The sequence below is a fragment of the Macaca nemestrina genome, chromosome 14, assembly GCF_043159975.1.
Source record: "Macaca nemestrina isolate mMacNem1 chromosome 14, mMacNem.hap1, whole genome shotgun sequence".
Lineage (NCBI taxonomy): Eukaryota > Metazoa > Chordata > Mammalia > Primates > Cercopithecidae > Macaca > Macaca nemestrina.
This window is the reverse complement of record NC_092138.1, coordinates 21,363,699-21,381,715: the sequence shown is the minus strand read 5'-3', so window position 1 is coordinate 21,381,715 and position 18,017 is coordinate 21,363,699. Positions and strand designations below refer to the sequence as shown.

The following is an 18,017-nucleotide window of genomic DNA, read 5'->3' as shown; positions in this document are numbered from 1 at the left end:
CCGCAACCTCCACCTCCCGGGTTCAAGCAATTCTCCTGCCTCAGCCTCCCAAGTAGCTGGGATTACAGGCATGCGCCACCAAGCATGGCTACTTTTGTATTCTTAGTAGAGATGGGGTCTCTCCATGTTTGTCAGGCTGGTCTTGAACCCCCAACCTCAGGTGACCCACCCACCTTGGCCTCCCAAAGTGCTGGGATTACAGGCATGAGTCACCGTGCCTGACCCAAACAATTATTTTTGAGTAGTTATTACTGTGATGTGGCCAGAGAGATAATGTTTTGCCTCTCTTTTAAGTAAAAATGATACAGGAATTTAACCTAAAAGTCTCAGACTTATGAATAGTTTCTATATATCAGAAAATCTTTATACCAATCATAACCTTAGTTAAATGTATATATATACCTATATACCTATATGTCTATATTTCTATATCTCTATATCTATCTATCCCTTTACCTATCTATCCATCTCTGTTATTGTTTTTTTTTTTTTGAGACGGAGTCTCGCTCTGTCACCCAGGCTGGAGTGCAGTGGCCGGATCTCAGCTCACTGCAAGCTCCTCCTCCTGGGTTCAGGCCATTCTCCTGACTCAGCCTCCCGAGTAGCTGGGACTAAAGGCGCCTGCCCCCTCGCCTGGCTAGTTTTTTGTATTTTTTTTTTTTTTTTTAGTAGAGACGGGGTTTCACTGTGTTAGCCAGGATGGTCTCGATCTCCTGACCTCGTGATCCGCCCATTTGGTCTCCCAAAGTGTTGGGATTACAGGCTTGAGCCACCGTGCCCGGCCCCATCTCTGTTGTTCTTAAGAAAATACCTGTATGTAATGAAGGTGTAATGAACAAGCCACTGGAGTCACTTGATTTATTAACACTGTTTTTCACTCAGAGGAGTGGAGGAGTTAGGGCAGTGTAGCTCCTCCTGGCCCCCCTCAAGCTGTCCACCTGCCCTAGCTCCTGGTTGATGGTCCTGTAAAAGCAGCCTTTAGCTGCTATTGAGTGGGGCAGGCTCAGAGAGCAAACAAAGGCTAGTGTCTGGGAAGATTAATTTATGCTTTTAATAGTCTATTCAATAATACCACAGATCCGTCACTTTATTTGTCTTTTCATATGCCTTGTGATTTTTTTGTTGAAAGCTAGATGTGATGTCCTTGGTAAAAGAAACTACTGTAAACAGGCCTTTGGTATGAGGTTTTATGTTTTTCTGGCAAGGACTTTGGCTGTGTTTGCTGTAGCTGTAGGTGTTCAAAGCTAAACTTTCATCTGATGTGCTTGTTTTTGTCTCCCTGTTGTCTTTGAGTTTCTCTAAAGGGCTCTTAAATTGTCACTTTTTTTTTCTTGAGACAGAATTTTGCTCTGTCTCCCAGGCTGAAGTGCAGTGGTGCGATCTCGGTGCACTGCAACCTCCACCTCCCAAGTTCAAGCGGTTCTCCTGTCTCAGCCTCCCGAGTAGCTGGGACTACAGGTGTGCACCATCATGCCCAGCTAATTTTGTTTTTAATTGTATTTTAAGTAGAGACGGGGTTTCGCCATGTTGGCCAGGCTGGTCTCGAACCCGTGACCTCAGACAATCCACCCACCTAGGCCTTCCAAAGTGCTGGCATTACAGCCGTGAGCCACTGCGCCTGGCCTTAAATATTCTGCAGAGACCTATTAAATAGTTCTAATTGTTTTCCCTGTCATTAAACGCCAGCCCTATTATTGTGGCAGAAGCGTGTGGGGAAAGGAAGTGTTCTACAGTCCTGTCAATAGGTCTCAGACTCGTAGCGAGCCTGTGCCCCTTGGCTGGCACCTTTGCCAGTGCCTCTCAGTTTTGTTTTGTTTTGTTTTTCCCTCTCAGGTGAGACAGGAAGGCTGGAGCCCACTGGAGTTGGGTATTTTCCTTCACCCAGGTCACCCTAGGCTCCAGTTTCTCTTGAGGACAGGCATTGTTATTAAAAAACAGAATGTTCTGGGCAACTTTTTAAATGGCTACTTTCCCCCACCCCCTGGGGGAATGTTTAGGGCATTTTTCTCTGATCTTAGAATGTAGTGGCACTCCTGGAGTTAAAACTCAAGAAAGTGTGGGGTTTGCTCTACACCTGCCTTCTCCCTGAATTTTTAACTCTCTCAGCCTTGTCCACGCCGAGCCTCCAGCAATTCATTAGTGGCAGTTCAGGTTTTCCCGACACACTAGTTCCTTTGGAAGTTACTGCTCCTGGGCTTCTGCTCTGGCAAGTTGTGATTCTCTCTATCTGCATGTCTGTCTCTTCAGTTTTGGGGGCAGCTGTTTGCTCTACGGCTTCAGTTCTCTGACAGATACAAGAAGAATTGTTAGTTTTCAGCTTGTTGGGTGGACCGAAGAGACAACTTCCAAGCTTCCTACACACCTGACTGGAAACCAGAAGTCTCCCCCCATCATTTAATTTGACTTTTCCAAGTTGAAGTTTAGAGATATTCAGTCTCACCTGGGTGTTGTGGCTCACATTTGTAATCCCAGCACTTTGGGAGGCCGAGATAGGAAGATGACTTGAGGCCAGGAGTTTGAGATCAACCTGGGAAACATAGCGAGACTCTATCTCAAAAAACAAGGTAAGAAAGAGATGTTCGGTCACCCACACGAGGCAAAAAGCCCGAACTGGAGACGTTGGGTGATGCGATGCCTGTGCTGTTGATCTTTTTCATGAAGGTGAGGCAAACACCTCAGAGACTGGCCTGGAACCTTTAGGAAGTTATTGCTGGGTACCATACCTTTGCTTACCTCCATGGTCATAATGGGACCAGATTCCCATGCTCACTGGAGCAAATACAAGGCCTGTCCCAGATGGAGATGTGGAAGTGTCCCAGAGAGGTGCTTTAGCACTGCGCTTCCCTCCCCTTCCCCATCACTTGTCCATTGGCCAAACAGGAGGACTCATAAAAGTTGAAAACCTCATTGGCTGATTGATGGTGGGAAGATGAGGATATTTTTGTCTAGAAAACATCGTCAAATGCGTGGGGCCCACACTCAGGGCGACAGTGTGGTATGACCCCAGACCCTGCCATTCATCTTGTACAAAGTTGTATCTCAGCGGGTGTCATTGACATTGAATGCAACAGCAACAGCGTTCCCTGGGACTGTGCAACACAAAGCCTGACACCCTTTACTTAATGTCAGGGAAACACTGTGTATGAATAAGCTGACAATTTGGGGATGGTGACTGGCCCAGGGTCTCTCCGGAGCCCAGGTTCAACAACCACAGATTATTTTCTGGCATCAGGTGCTGTATAAGGGGCTCATATTCCTGGGGGAGCCTTAACGACAGGCTTAATTCTGAGAACTGCATCAGAATCTCCAGGTTTAGGGCAGGGTCCCATGATAGCAGGAGCTCTAGCCTTTTGTTTTTCATTATATTATTATTATTGAGATAGGGTCTCACTCTGTTGCCCAGGCTGGAGTGCAGTGGCATGATCTTGGCTCACTGCAACCTCCACCTCCAGCGTTCAGGTGATCCTTCTACCTCAGCCTCCTGAGTGGCTGGGACTACAGGCACACACCACCACAACTGGCTAATTTTTGTATTTTATGTAGAGATGAGGTTTCACCATGTTGCCCGGGCTGGTCTTGAACTCCTGAGCTGAAGCGATCCATCTGCCTTAGCCTCCCAAAGTGCCGGGATTACAGCCTTGAGCCACTGCGCCTGGCCAGGAGAGGGTTCTAACCTTTTGAAGACTTTCATCTGGAAATTCAAGTATCCCTGGAAACCTAAGCTGAAATTAACTTGTTATTTTCTTGGGGCCGCAGTTACAGGTTTGAGTTTCTTTCGGGAGGCCAAGGGGCAGTTTGAGGACTTATGGCAGCTGCATCCCCACGTCCCCTCTGAGCATCGGGCTCTGCTCCTTTCTTCTGTAGGAGGGTTTGGGCTGGTGCTGATTATCAGGCAGCTCAGGGGCATGGCCATGCTTCACCATGGCAGAGTTTGAACTGTGACAGGGGGTGGTAATTTCCTTCTGCAGGGATTTCTGTTCTATCTGCTTACACGGCTTCAAGTAATGTTCATTTGTTGCAGGATAATTTGCCAAGCTATTTAGTGCTGTTTTCTACTCCCTGCCAAAAAAGATTTTCAAAAGGAGGAAAAGGTAATTGTATCCTCGTTTCCAGGAAATTCTGGGCTGCCAATCTTAGAGGCCATGTATTGGTTATCTGTTGCTGCATAACAAATTATTCCAAATAAACCAAGAAATACTTATTATCTCACAGTTTCTGTGAGTCAGGCATCAGCTGCTTAGTTGGCTCAGGTTCTCTTGTAAACCTGGACTCAAGTTTGGCTAGGGTGCCAGTCATCACAAGGAATATCTTGAGGAGGATCCATCTGCTTCCAAACTCACTCACGTGGCTTTTGGCAAGCCTCAGGTACTCTCTGGCTGTTGTCCTAAATATCAGTTCCTTGCCACGTGGGACGCTTTGTTGGGCAGCTCACAATTATGGTAGCTGGCTTCCCTCAGAGCAGTGAGGGAGGAAGAGAGACAGGGGAAACAAGGTTGAAGTCACTGTGGTTTTATAAGCTAATTCTGGGAGTGACATTTCATCACTTTCGCTGTGTTCTGTTGGTTAGAAGTGAGTCACTAGGTCCAACCCACACTCAAAGGAGGGGATTACACTAAGGCATGAATACCAGGAGGTGGAGCTCACTGAGGGTCCTCTTGACGGTTGCTATTCTGGGTTATTAATGTTTTTTTTTTGAATGTGTGGTTCCCAGCCCAAAACAAAGTTGCAAGGCATCTGTTAGAAAGATCTATCTAGGCCCCCGTGCGGAAGGTGAATTCGGCAGGGTGTTTCTTGGAAGGTATGGTGTCTGGGGATTGAGTTGAAAGACAACGAGTTGCCCAAGGTTAGCAATGCTGCAAGGACTTGAGGAGCTGTGGAAGGAAATTCCACAAGCATCAGTTTCCTATCAGGAAGTATCCTGTGTGGCAGCAGGAACTTTTGATGAAGTAAACACGTTTGCTGGGGGCAATGAACATCCAACACCATGGTCTCAGGAGCTATGTAAAAGTTGCCAGATACCCTAAAGGTCAAAGAGCCTGCGGAGCCACCTGGCTTTGAATGGACCACAGGGTCTTGCACAATGAACAACTGCATAGCAAACATGATGTGCCGAAGATCAGACAACATTTTCTAGGCAATTTGTGACAGATTTCACCACTTAAAAGAGCCCCCACAGTGACTGATATTGGGAGTCTTCTAATTCTACTAAATGGGGATATCTTCGCCTGTTTGTGCTGCTAGAACAAAATTACTACAGTGGATAATTTACAAACAATAGAAATTTATTTCTCATAGTTTGGGAGTCTGGAAAGTCCAAGATTAAGGTACTGACATTCAGTGTCCGGTGAGGGCCTTCTTGCCATGTCCTCACATGGCACAAGGCAGAAGAGCAGGAGAGCCCAGCTAGCTTTCTCCAGCACTTTATTGAGACAGGGTCTCACTCTGTTCCCCAGGCTGGACTGCAGTGGTACAGTCACAACTCACTGCAGCCTCAACCTCCCAGGCTCAAGTGATCCCCCCACCCTAGCCTCCTGAGTAGCTGGGACTGCAGGCATGAGCCACTACCTCTGGCTAGTTTATAAAATTTTTTTATAGAGACAGCATCTCCCTATTGTGTCCCGGCTGGTCTCAAACCGTTGGCCTCAAGCACTCTTCCTGCCTTGGCCTCCCAAAGTGCTGGGATTACAGGCATAAGCCACTGTGTTTGGTCCCTCCAGCACTTAAAAAAAAAAAAATAAAAAGAGACAGGGTCCCTCTGTGTTGCCCAGGCTGGTCTTGGACTCCTGGGCTCAAGTGATCCTCCTGCCTTGGCCTCCCAAAGTGCTGTGCTGGGATTACAGGCATGAGTCATTGCACCTGGCCCCCTTTAGTATTTGTATAAGAGTTTAACCCCGGCCGCGAGGATGGAGTCCTAATGATTTAATCACCCCCTAAAAGACCCACTCTTAATACCATTACACTGGGTCTTAGGTTCTAAACACGAATTCCGGGGGGACGCCAACATTCAGACCATAGCAGGAGGTTAGAAGCATATAGAATCTAATTTAGAAAAATTCAGCATTGCATAGACATCTCTTTTATCATGGTATTATGAAGGTATATTTATTACTTACTTAATCTTTATCACTCTTCGTAGTAGGTATCGCTTATTCTTTTTACAGAAGGAGGAACTGCAACCCAGAGAAGTGAATATATGTTTAATGAGCTAACACGGAAGAAGAAACCAGGGCTGGAGAACCCCCTGTATCGTGAGGGGTCATTTGGAGTCACTTTACCTGGCTTAAACCAGCAAACAAGAAAGAAGGAAATATATTGACTAATATAATAGAAAAGTCTGGAGTTAAGACTGCAATCAGGCTGCACAGTTGATTCAGGGACTCAGTTAAAGCCATCAGGATGCTGCTTCCCTCCGTTGTTCATCTCTCTTCTTCTCTGCTTCCTCATTTTCAGGCTTCTTGTGGTAGCAGGATGCCTCCCAGCAAGTTCAGACCTAAAACTTTCCAGATTCAAGTGCCCCTAAAGATGTGGTGGCTCTCGCAAAAGTCCCTGCCAAATCGTATTGTGTCTTTCAGGTTCCAGTTGGGTCACATATCCATCTCTGAGTCTGTCACTGGGAGAATGGGACGCTTTTTTGGACTAGGCCTGACTTACATACCCATCTGGGACAATAGGACTTGCTCTGGGGACAACTTCATCTGTATATGGATAGAGACTGAAGAATGGAGGTAATCTCCCCAGGAATGAGTATTGTTGAGTAGAGGTAGAGTTGATTTCCACTGGTAGAAGTGATAACTCCAAAGATGACATTTTGCTGCTCGATTGGATAGTACCCAAATTCATCTATTAAGTAATTCATTTGAACATTCCCGACGTTACATCTATTTTTGTTCTTTTGACCAGTCTTAACATCTTACTTAACATAATTAATTAATGAGTTAAGCAAATCTTTAACATGTGTTCACTTTGCATGAAAGTCATGTTTTTAACTTTCTTTTTTCTTTTTTGAGACAAGGTCTCACTTTGTTGCTCAGGCTACAGTGAAGTGGCATGATCACAACAATCCTGACCTCCCAGGCCTCAAGTAATCCTCCTGCCTCAGCCTTCCAAGTAGCTAGAATTACAGGGGGGCTCCACCATGCCTGGCTAAGTTTTTAACTTTTTGAAAATTGTATTTCAACAATTGAGAGGAAGCTGTACTTCTTTTACTTACAACTCTCATTTTTCTTTAAGATCACCTGGACAATATTTACCTTCAGGGATATCATAGCTTTAAATGTAGCTAACATTTTAAACAACTTGCCATCCAGGTTAGCCAGACTTCTTGAAAGTGGTTCCTCCAACCCCCAGCCAAGCTGCCCTGGCAGATGCTATCTGGAATTGAGATGAGCTATTCCTTCTGATTCCTGCCCAAATTGTAGATTAGTGAGCAAAATGAATGAATGGTACTGTTTTAAGCCGCTCAGTTTTGGGGTTATTTGTAACACAACAACAAATGAATGATACAAGGAGACTTTCCTTTACACACATTTTTGTCTGAAATTTTTATAACAAACCCCTGTTACATTTAAAATTTTGTTGTTGCTGTTGTTATTTTTTCTGAGACAGTCTTGCTCTATTGTTGCCTAGGCTGGGGTGCAGTGGTGCAATCATGGTTCACTACAATCCTGACCTCCCGGGCCCAAGCTATCCTCCTGCCTCAGCCTCTCAAGTAGCTGGGCCTACAGGTGTGTGCCACCATGCCTAGCTAATTTTTAATTTTTTTTTTTGTAGAGGCAAGGTCTCACCATCTTGCCTAGGCTGGTCTTGAACTCCTGAGCTCAAGTGATCCTCCTGCATCAGCCACCCAAAATGTTGGAATTACAGGTGTGAACCACCATGCCTGGCCTACAATTTTTGAATACATATTTTGAGGAAAAATTAAAATTAGAAACATAGCAAGAGTTTCTATATGTACTTCCTTTACTTATATCCTAAGTGATATTCAATTTCAAAGTCATTCTAGTTGTCAACAGATATTTCTTCAGCAAATACTGCTATGACAGGTATTCTTGATTTCTTAGATCATTTTTCACTGAAGAGAACAGGAAAGGTAAGGGAGGATGGAAGCTGTACCTGGACTATAAGGAAAGTAAATATTATCCAGGGCTGAATTTAGTGGTCATTTTCTTTCCTGCTTGATCAATGCTCCTTTCCTGGTATCATATTCTCCAAACTTCAGGTGAATGGATCGACCCTATCCCTATTCTCAGTTTGGAGAAAGTGTTTTCCTGTGTTACATTTTTCATTTATGAGATATCTCCACCTATTGAAGGTGGGGGATCGGAGTGAGGCTATTTTTGCTTCAGAACTCATTGGCCATTCCATGGTCCCTCAGGAGTGGCTCCACTCTGCAGTGACGGCTGGCTGCTTCTGGAGCTGGTCTTTCTCGGGCCCTACCATGCCCTCCACACCTCACCTGTGTTCCCCGCTGAGAGCCTGCTTAGGCTTCAAGGCCAACTCAGATGCCCTAACTGGGAATCTGTTGATCTTGCCTGGTATTTAATTCCACTTCTTTTTGAAAACTAATTTTCCTTTGCAGAAACACAACTCCCCTACTTCAGTCACTATGGCTTGGTTGGGGCTGATTCCCTTCTCTCTCTCCAAGGGTAAAGATATGACCCAGGCCCAACTAAGCCTGCATAATCCACCCCTTTCGTTGCAGTGGTTGGCTCATAGACAAGCAACTAACTTGGTCCAGTGAAATGCAGCCCCGGGTCTTCTGCTGGGATTAATGGGAAGGAGATGACCCTTTCCAATAGGTTGAATCCCAGTATGTGTGATTTCAAAGACAATGAGATAGTACAGAAATGGTCTCATCAGCTTGGGGAAGTGAGCATTTACCACACCCCTCCTCAGAGATTGGAGGGGGCACAGAGAAATGATAGTGGGAGTTTGTAGTCTGAGATTGAAACCAGGCTTTGAATAATCTGAAGAGTTGTGCTAGTTGAAGTCATGGAGAAACAGCAGAAAAGGCTCCATCTGAACATCGAGAAACACCTTCCCTAACAGGTAAAACAGAGGAGCTCAAAGAGGAACTTGTAGAAGGCACCAGGTGTGTGGTGGGCAGAGTTTCCAGGTAGACTCCAATCATCCCTATCTCTTGATAGTTACACCCTGTGTCCTAGTCTCCTTTTCAGTGTGGCTAGAGCTAGTGACTGACTTCTTTTAAATTTTTACTTTTTGGAGATAGCGTCTTGCTCTGTCACCCAGGTTGGAGTGCAGTGGGGCAATCATGGCTCACTGCAGCCTTGACCTCCCAGGCTCAAGAGATCCTCCTACCTCAGCCTCCTGAGTAGCTGAGACCGCAGGCAAGTGCCATCTCGCCTGGCTAATTTTTATATTTTTTGTGGAGACAGGGTCTTTCCATGTTGCTCAGACTGGTTTCAAGTTCCTGAGCTCAAACTATCCACCTGCCTCAGCCTCCCAAAGTGCTGAGATTATAGGCATGAGCCACTGTGCCGGTGACTTACCTCTAACCAACAGAATAGAGCAACAGTGAGAGGATGTCAATTCTGTGGTAGGTTGCAAAAACTTGTAAGTTCCTAGCAGTCTTTCTCATTGGTTTCAATATAAAAAAGCTTCTGTGCTGGAGGGACCCATGAGGCAAAGAACTGAGAGCAGCCTTTAGATAACAGCCAGCAAGGAATGAGGTGCTCAGTCCAGCAACCACAGAGAAACTGAATCCTGCTGATGATCATGAGGTTAAGCGTGGAAGCAGATTCTGTCCCAGATGGACTTTGATTGTGTCTTGTTAGAGACTCCTTGATTGCACCTGTGAGAGGCCCTGAAGCGGAGGACCCAGCTAAGGTATGTCTGGATTTCTCACTCACAGAAACTGAGATTATAAATGTGTGTTGTTTTAAGCCACTAAGTTTTGGAATACAGTCGATCTTCATTATTCACAGATTTTGCACTTGCAAATTTGCCTACTTGCTAAAATTTATTTGTATCCCTAAAATCAATACTCAAAACTTTCACATTCATTTACAGGTATGTGCAGAGCAGTGAAAAATTTGGCCTGAGATACACGTTCCCTGCTGAGGTCGCACAAGGTGAGGCTCTGTCTTCTTGTTTCAGCTCTCAGCAACAAGTATCCTTTTCACAGTCTATGTAGTTTCCTGTATTTGTGTTTTTGTTTTTTGCATTGTTGGGCTTTTGGTTGATTTCACTGTTTAAAATGGCCCCCAAGCTAGTGATGAGGGGCTATTTGGTATTCCTAAATGCAAGAAGGCTGTGAGGTGCCTTATGGAGAAAACACCTGTTGCAGAAGCTTCATTCAGGCGTGAGTTATATTCAGGTTGTTGGCTGTGAATTCAGTGTTATCAAGTGAAAAATATACATTAAATAAGAAATCTTTAAACTGAAAAACACATAGAACAAACTTATGTATTGACCGGTTACCCCAGGAGTGACGGATCAGTATTCACTAACTCAGTGTTCTTGGTGACTTTATAGGACATAACTACTGTGGAAAATGAGAATCAACTGTAATTTGTTAATACAGCAATAGATATTGAATACAGTGGGAAAGCAATGTAATTCAGCTCACTGGTCTAAGGAGGAAGTTTCACTAGGGAAGCATGATCCAGTGTTAAGGGCTACAGGTCCCTCACTATAGGTAAGGCTAGAGAGATCATGGGTAGCAGTTACTGGTGTCTAACATCTAAGTATCATTGGAATGGTTATATATCGAGAAGAAATAATTTTGCCTAAGAGGGTTCTTTTGAATGGATGTGAATGAAACTAGGAAAATCAGTCTCGTGAGGCAATCTGCTTGCTCCATAAAGCCCACAGCTGTTTGAGGACGGATGTGTCAAAAGGCACCAGCTCTGAATTAAAAGCTCCATGACTGCATAGGATGATGCAACCCGGGGCGGGCTTCTGGCACTCTGCAGCACACAGACACAGCCAGCACAGGGACACGGCACACACAGGGGAAGCCCGTAGAAGGGAATGGCTCCTTGGGGACCCACAGTGCTCAAACACAGCTTTTCTGTAATCTATGACTGAAAGTCTTGGCTTCAATGACTGAAGGCTTACGTTGTCCTCACTTTATTTTTAACTTCAGCTTATAAAAGACCCCTTATGATTTTGATTTTTAATTAGGCCCCCAACTTTATCCCTGAACTCCATGCCCTACCCTTACTCAAATGAGTGTGTTAAGTCCTTAAATACACATGGATTTTGGATAATACGTAGTTTTGTGTATGTTTAAGTTATGTAAGTGGCACTATGCTATAAACATGGAGTTTGTTCTTTTTCCACTCTACCCTATGATTTAAGTGTTGCTTTATGAATACATAGTTTGTTGCTTCTCACAGCTGTGGTATACCATAGGGTGTATTCAGCACGATTTACCCAGCCCTGTCCCTAGCGCTGGACACCTAGCCCGCCTCCAGTTTCCACCACCATAGTTAGGTACGAGAGCAGAATGAATGTAGCAGTACCTCTTGTAGTTGAATATCCTTCCTTTGCCTGCAATTACTTGTCAGCCTGTTCTTCTGCTTCATCCCTTTCTTGGGTAGAGGACAATATCTACCATCACTCATTTTTAGATCATGAGAACATGCAACATCTCACTTTTTGTAGAGCAATTTCTCCTTTGACTAGTCCAACAATTTTCTCAGGGGTACACATGTGTTTATTAAGTTAAAAAAATAGCACAGTGGTGGCCGGGCGCGGTGGCTCATGCTTGTAGTCCCAGCACTTTGGGAGGCCGAGGCAGGTGGATCACCTGAGGTCGGGAGTTCAAGACCAGCCTGATCAACATGGAGAAACCCTGTCTCTACTAAAAACACAAAATTAGCCGGGGTGGTGGCACACGCCTGTAATCCCAGCTACTCGGGAGGCTGAGGCAGGAGAATCGCTTGAACCCGGGAGGCGGAGTTTGCAGTGAGCCGAGATTACGCCATTGCACTCCAGCCCGGGCAAAAAGAGCAAAACTCTGTCTAAAAAAAAAAAAAAAAAAAAAAGCACAGTGGTGATTCTCAACTCTGGTTTTGCCTAAAGGTTGTGAAAATTGGGGGGGGGAAAACCCCAACTAAAAATAAAATGATATTTAATACATTTTAATTTAAAAATAAATATATGCCATAAAAAGGCAAGGAGCAGAGAGAGGAAAAGACAAAAATCAAGTAACCATGAAACATGGAGATGTTTCCAAAGTAAGAAATCACTTATCCAAAGAGTAAACAACACAGTTTGAAAGCTTGGCGTATTGAACTCTGAGATAGGAAAGGCAAAAATGAAGAAAGAATAAAGTTTGGGTGTCCAGAAAAGCCAAAATGTACACCGTTCTCCAGTACCAAGTGCCAAGCTAGACTGATGTCCAGATAAAATTGCTGCAAAGTGAAACCAGAGAAAGATTCTTGCTGATTGAAAGAAAGAAAACCATAACATGCAGAATCAATTTTTATTTCTGAATTATACAGCAAGGCTATATAGATATATTATGTCATTACAGATTTTATATTAATCTACAACAGGGAGAATTTATTTACCAAAACAAAGTCTAATAGATACTTTATTCTGAGCAACCCAATACATGATAGAAAAACCTTTAGATATATAAAAGATTAATTTGTGCACATCTAAATGTTTCTAAGGGAACAAACTACTGAGGCATTGTGACAAGATGAGAGTTGCAAACATAGTACCATAACTGAATATTTAAAATTATATCTGAACAAAGGCTAGGAGTAGTGACTTCCTCTCACACACCTCAGAGAATGCCTTAGAGAGTAACCCCACAGAACATTGTACCGTTTCAACAGAAGCTTCAGGATTTTCTTCCACACTGAGCTACTGCCCTCAAACAAATTTTCTCACTCCTTGACAGTATCTTCTGTGCAGATTTCTGTTCTCTTAATCAAGGAGCTTTGAGAAACAATGCTTTTGCCCCAGTGACCCCTGGTTCCCTTAAACTACAGATCTATAGGGGAAATGCAAAGCAGTTCCCAGAAGTCAGAACCAAAGCAAGAATGCTCAGAATGCAAGAGCTAGAGAGCTGAATCCTGTGAATGTTTACCTCTGTCTACCTATCTGCTTAGGGATCATTTTTCTAGGATTCATCTAGGATTCTATTTACTTGGGGTGAATTTACATGGTAGCTTTTCTCTAGCACATGCAATTAAATTGTCTTTTTAAGATAATAAAATAGCAGATACCTAAATATCAGAGTGGTTTTGCAGACCACAGAACAGCTGCAACAAGATCATTGGGATAAATGCCCACAATTTTCATATAGGAAGATGAGGCTTCAAACAGCATACCACCTGAGTAGTTTTCCATAGATGAGCTGGACAAGTTAAAAAAAAAAAAAAAAAAAAAAAAAAAATATATATATATATATATATATATATATATAGTGAGATTGTCGCTGTGTCTGTTTGGCTATAACAGGAGCCCTCTATGAACAGCTCTACGCCCTCAGGTTTGCACCACTACACTGAACACTGGATTCTTCATTACTTCCTGTGACAGGGTGACCATGCAATTCATTTTACAAAATGGGATGCTACTGAGTGAAAGTAGCAAATAGGTGAACAAACAGGAATATTGGGTAACTGTGTTTATGTCAACACTGTGTTCTGGGAGAGGCGTAATTTGGGCTTTCAAAAGTGGAGAAGGGGCTATGGGAGAGGGTGGGCTGTAGGGTTTTTCTGTCCAACAAGCCAGGTGTTATGAGGGAGGAGATCCAATAGAACATACAATTCAACAAGATACTCGCTTTTGTATCTCAATCAAGAGGAGAAAAGAGAAAATGATGGAGGCTTATGGAGGAAAGAGGGCCGACCTGTGTGTGTGGGAGCACATGCAGGAGGACAGGAGGAGACAGACATGAAGCAATGAGCTCAGAGAAACTCAGTCACCTGTGCAATGACGTCTACTTCAAAGCAGTTACAGGCTCCTTCTACCAAGAGCTCCAAGTATCCTGGACAGCTCTCCCTAGTGAATTTTCCACCAAGAGACTAGGGGGGAGCCCCTCTCTCCCCTTCATTTTCATTTCTGCCAGCTTCTTTGTAATAGGAGACACTGGAGACTAAGAATGGTTCCCAGAGTGAGGTGCGGACTTCAGCCAACACCTGTAAATACTAAAGAGGTGCTTCTAAGAAGGCTTCATTTTTGACAATTGCAACCTAAGCAGTGATTTTGTGGCTAGGGCTCCTCATCTTTTTCAGCAGGCTATTTCTTCTATTTTACTGTCTGTGGATGTCAAAACATTTATTTTTGACAAAAATAAATTAGTTTGCAGCCTCATTTGTCCGTTCTGTTAGGGAAACTAAATACAAATTGGGGTGGACTAGGAAAGGATGCGTTTGCTAGAGCAGGGGTCAGCAAACTTTTTCTGTAAACATACTCAACGTTTTAGGCATTGTGGGACATACGGTCTGTTGAACTGCTCAGCTCTGCAGTTGTAGTGTGAAAGTAGCTGTAGACAGCACAAAAACAAGTTTGTGTGGCTGTGTTTCAGTAACACTTTATTTATGGGTACTAACATTTGAATAATTTTCATGTGTCATGAAGTATTCAAAATTTTTTTTTCCAACCCAAAATATAAAAGCCATTCTGAGCTTGCAGTGGTGAGCTAGAGTTAGCTGTGGTTTGCCACCCCACCCCGCTAGAGGCCTACAGACTTGAAATCTTGTCGGCATTTTACAGGGCATATGAAGACTATAAAGGAAATATTTTGTACATGAAAGTACATACTCATATTTAATTTTAAGCCTGTGATCAGATTATAGTGTTTTAAAGCAGATCACTTTTTATAATGCATGCGAGAGAAGAATTCATGGATAACTGAATGCTACCAAATGATTTTTGAGTAGGCCACCTTGCACTTGAGCTCTTGGCACTTATAAGGTAACATCTTGAGCTGAGTTTATGGCTTGAAGCTCAGAGAGCTACCAAACTTGCAACGCTCATTCTTAAATTTCGCAATGTGGAGGTCACCAACATTCATCAGAAAAATGATCTGTTAAAAGACCAATTTACATAAAATGTAATGACCAATCTGACAACTAAAATAAAGTTGATGTGGATTAGAAAGCCCGGCTTCCCTTTGAGAAGTTAAAGGAGATTCTGGTAAACAAGAACAAAGTGGGCACTTAGCTGATGATGGTTTTATACCTTGTGTGGTTTATGGCTGTCCTAGTCAGGCTTAGGATTTTAAAGGTGGAGTCGCACAGGGGTAACTTTCCTGGGAGGAGTTGAGCCCTGTGTCCTTTAAACCTAATGCAATCACCAAAGGGTAATCCAGCTAATCTATGGAAACAAATCCACTAATATTTACAGTGGATTAAAGGTATCTTACTGGTAAACACCTGTGTAAGGGACAAAATATCACCGCACTGTGTCAACGAAGTATTGAAATGGAAGGTCGTACTTTCTTGCTAAGGCTCAACTAAAATCTTTGAGGCACATAATTGGCAAAATAGGAAAGTACACACAATTTCACGAAATACGTTAAGAGTAAACAAACTTTCTTCCTATTTTTCCCCTTAGAAATTTAGAATGGCACCAGGTAGTGCAACGTGGAGAAAGGTCACATCAGCCCTGTCTCTTTCAGGTAGATAAGTTTCAACAGAACCATGAACCAGAAAAGCATCCTCTTCTTCCAGCGTGGCCGACTAGGGCTTTTCTTTCAGCTTCAAGTCAATACTGTGAAGAAAAGAAAAAGAGAGAGAAACATGGAACCCAAATGAGAAACATTTAGTAATGATTTGGGTAGCACTGTGTTTGCTTTTTTCCTCAAAGGACATACTGAAAATATTTTAAATCATGCAAGTTTCTTATAATAGAAAAATCTGGTAAAACCCAATCCTCCTCTTGTCAGGCTTTTCTCTAACTTGTGAAATCTGTTTAGTTTTACAAAATTGTTTCTGGAAGCATTTTACACCTTTTCAGAATGATCTAGGGAGGTAAAAAAACTCATGTAAAGGCTCATTCCCCAAGTCAATTAAGATAAGGAGCATTAGTGTATTCTGGAAATCATGCCATTTTATTTATTTTTAATAAATCACCTTTCCTTGTGAAGCAAACAAATGTTCTGCCTCAAGTAAGTAATGTCTGACAAGCACTAAATAGTAAGAAATGGTAAACAATAAAATAACATCAAACATTTTCTAGGAGCCAAAGGATTTGACTGAAAGAGGTTAGCCTACCTTACTGAGATGGATGTTTATAACTAAAGAAAAGCTTGTTTTTCAGAAGGTCAAATGGGTTCCCAAATATCTGAGGAGTAAGCCTAAAACTTACTTGAATCACATGTTTTTCTTCTGCCTCTTAGTGAACATAGCACAACTTCCTACCCCATCCACGCAAGAGGAAGAAAACCAAAAGCCAGTAAATAGAGGAAGAATTTCAGTTGTGATAAAAGAGAAATTATTAGTTTGAAATGGGTGATTTGGCACTTATCTGTGGATTTTGCTTATCTCTGCCCCTGAGCCATAAGCTTGCATGTTGCAAAGGTTACTGTGCTTTACTTGTGGAATTTGCAGCAGCTGAGCAGTGTTCATTCTAGAAGTTTTGCAGATAAAGCCACTGGTAATTCACACTGCCTGCCCATCCAGTTTACAGTAGTAAAGTATCTTTCCTTTGAAATATAGTCAGCAATTCCATCACTTATTAGCAGTGGCGACTTGGCCAAGTCACCTACCTTCTCTAAGTTCCCATTTCTGTATCTGTAAAATGGAACAGTCATACCTCATAGCTTGCTAAAGAATAAGTCTAAGGCATTTTCAATTGTACATAGTGAACATATCATAATGTCTGTTATTACTAGCAGCAATAGTACCTCAGTGGTTTTTTTTGTTGTTGTTTTGTATTTTTTGTTTTTTTTGAGACGGAGTCTTGCTCTGTCACCAGGCTGGAGTTCAGTGGTATGATCTTGGCTTACTACAACCTCCGCCTCCTGGGTTCAAGCAATTCTCCTGCCTCAGCCTCCTGAGTGCTGGGACTACAGGTGGACGCCACCAAACCCAGCTAATTTTTTGTATTTTTAGTGACACGGGGTTTCACCATGTTGGCCAGGATGATCTCGATCTCTTGACCTCATGATTCGCCTGCCTCGGCCTCCCAGAGTGCTGGGATTACAGGCGTGAGCCAATGCGCCTGGCCCTCAGTGTTTTTTTTAAATGGGAAAATAGCTCATTGCTTTATTAGCCTACTTGCAACAATCGTGTTTCCTTTAGGAAGCCAAATCATTATGAATATTTCTAGTTTTTAGGCCCTCTGACTTGTTTTCTTACCTGCAGAGTTTACTTTAGAGGTATCCTCTTTTTATCCACTGTGACCCTGAGATCTTTTTCTTACACACCTTTACTAAACAGGTCATTTAAAAAAAGTCTTGTTTTTGCTTTTAAAATGTCCTTCCTGTTCCCAGAAATCTGTAGTAAGTTTGATTTGGTGACCGGAAATTTGATTCTTTCTCTCACGGTGTTGGTTGACTTTCTCCCATAGACCAAGAGAATATTTACTCAACCAAAATTTGAGGCACATTGTCTAAAAACTGCGAGAGTGAGTCAGAATATCTGAAACAGTCTTGGAAGCTTAAAAGAACATGGTCACCTTGTTTCACCATCAGGCCCCTGAGCTAACACTTACACCAGGATGCCCATCTCGATTATTTCTCGTACTGACTTTTTTGTAAATCTTCTAGGATTTAATTCATCCCTTCAGCTTTTGTTAACCCAAAAGCTAAAAGACTGGAACCTGTTTACCCAGTTTATGAAATGAAATAGTCAAAAGTGAACGATTTTCTTATAAGTAAATACAGGAAACCACTTGGAAGGTTAATATTTGAGAGAACAGCAATGTTGTGGAGTTAACAAAGCTGTTAACAATGATGCTAATTGAAGCTTCCTCAAATAGAGCCACCCTTGATCATGGTACTTTAAACAAATATATAAAAATATAAAAAGGCATGTTGCAAGTTTTGGAACATGAAGGAATTCATAAAATCCAAACCTAAAAGGGAA

General features: G+C 42.8%; 2 protein-coding genes across 13 annotated transcripts in view; one reads left to right on the top strand and one right to left on the bottom strand.

The window, feature by feature from the left end:
* The window catches only part of LOC139355326 (uncharacterized), a 72,202-nt gene that overhangs the window by 10,737 nt on the left and 43,448 nt on the right, over positions 1-18,017 (top strand). Inside the window, exons 3-5 of one of the 3 annotated variants that reach the window (XR_011612432.1) lie at positions 6,573-6,725; positions 9,795-9,846; positions 10,030-10,091. Coding sequence is in view for 1 of the 3 variants with exons in the window: in XM_071077652.1 (XP_070933753.1) it covers positions 6,397-6,725; positions 10,030-10,091 (391 nt within the window). In the remaining 2 variants the exon portion in view is untranslated. Of the gene's footprint in view, positions 1-724; positions 9,847-10,029; positions 10,092-18,017 lie in introns of those variants that run through there. The other 2 variants (XR_011612431.1, XM_071077652.1) reach the window with 2 other exon arrangements.
* LOC105498705 (prune homolog 2 with BCH domain) overlaps positions 15,565-18,017 on the bottom strand; it is a 290,345-nt gene continuing 287,892 nt past the window's right edge. For 6 of the 10 annotated variants that reach the window (XM_071077641.1, XM_071077643.1, XM_071077642.1 and 3 more), the window contains one exon: positions 15,565-15,699. In XM_071077641.1, coding sequence (XP_070933742.1) covers positions 15,669-15,699 — 31 coding nt within the window. In that variant the 3' untranslated portion in view covers positions 15,565-15,668. The remainder of the gene's footprint in view (positions 15,700-18,017) is intronic. The other 4 variants (XM_071077644.1, XM_071077646.1, XM_071077648.1 and 1 more) reach the window with 3 other exon arrangements.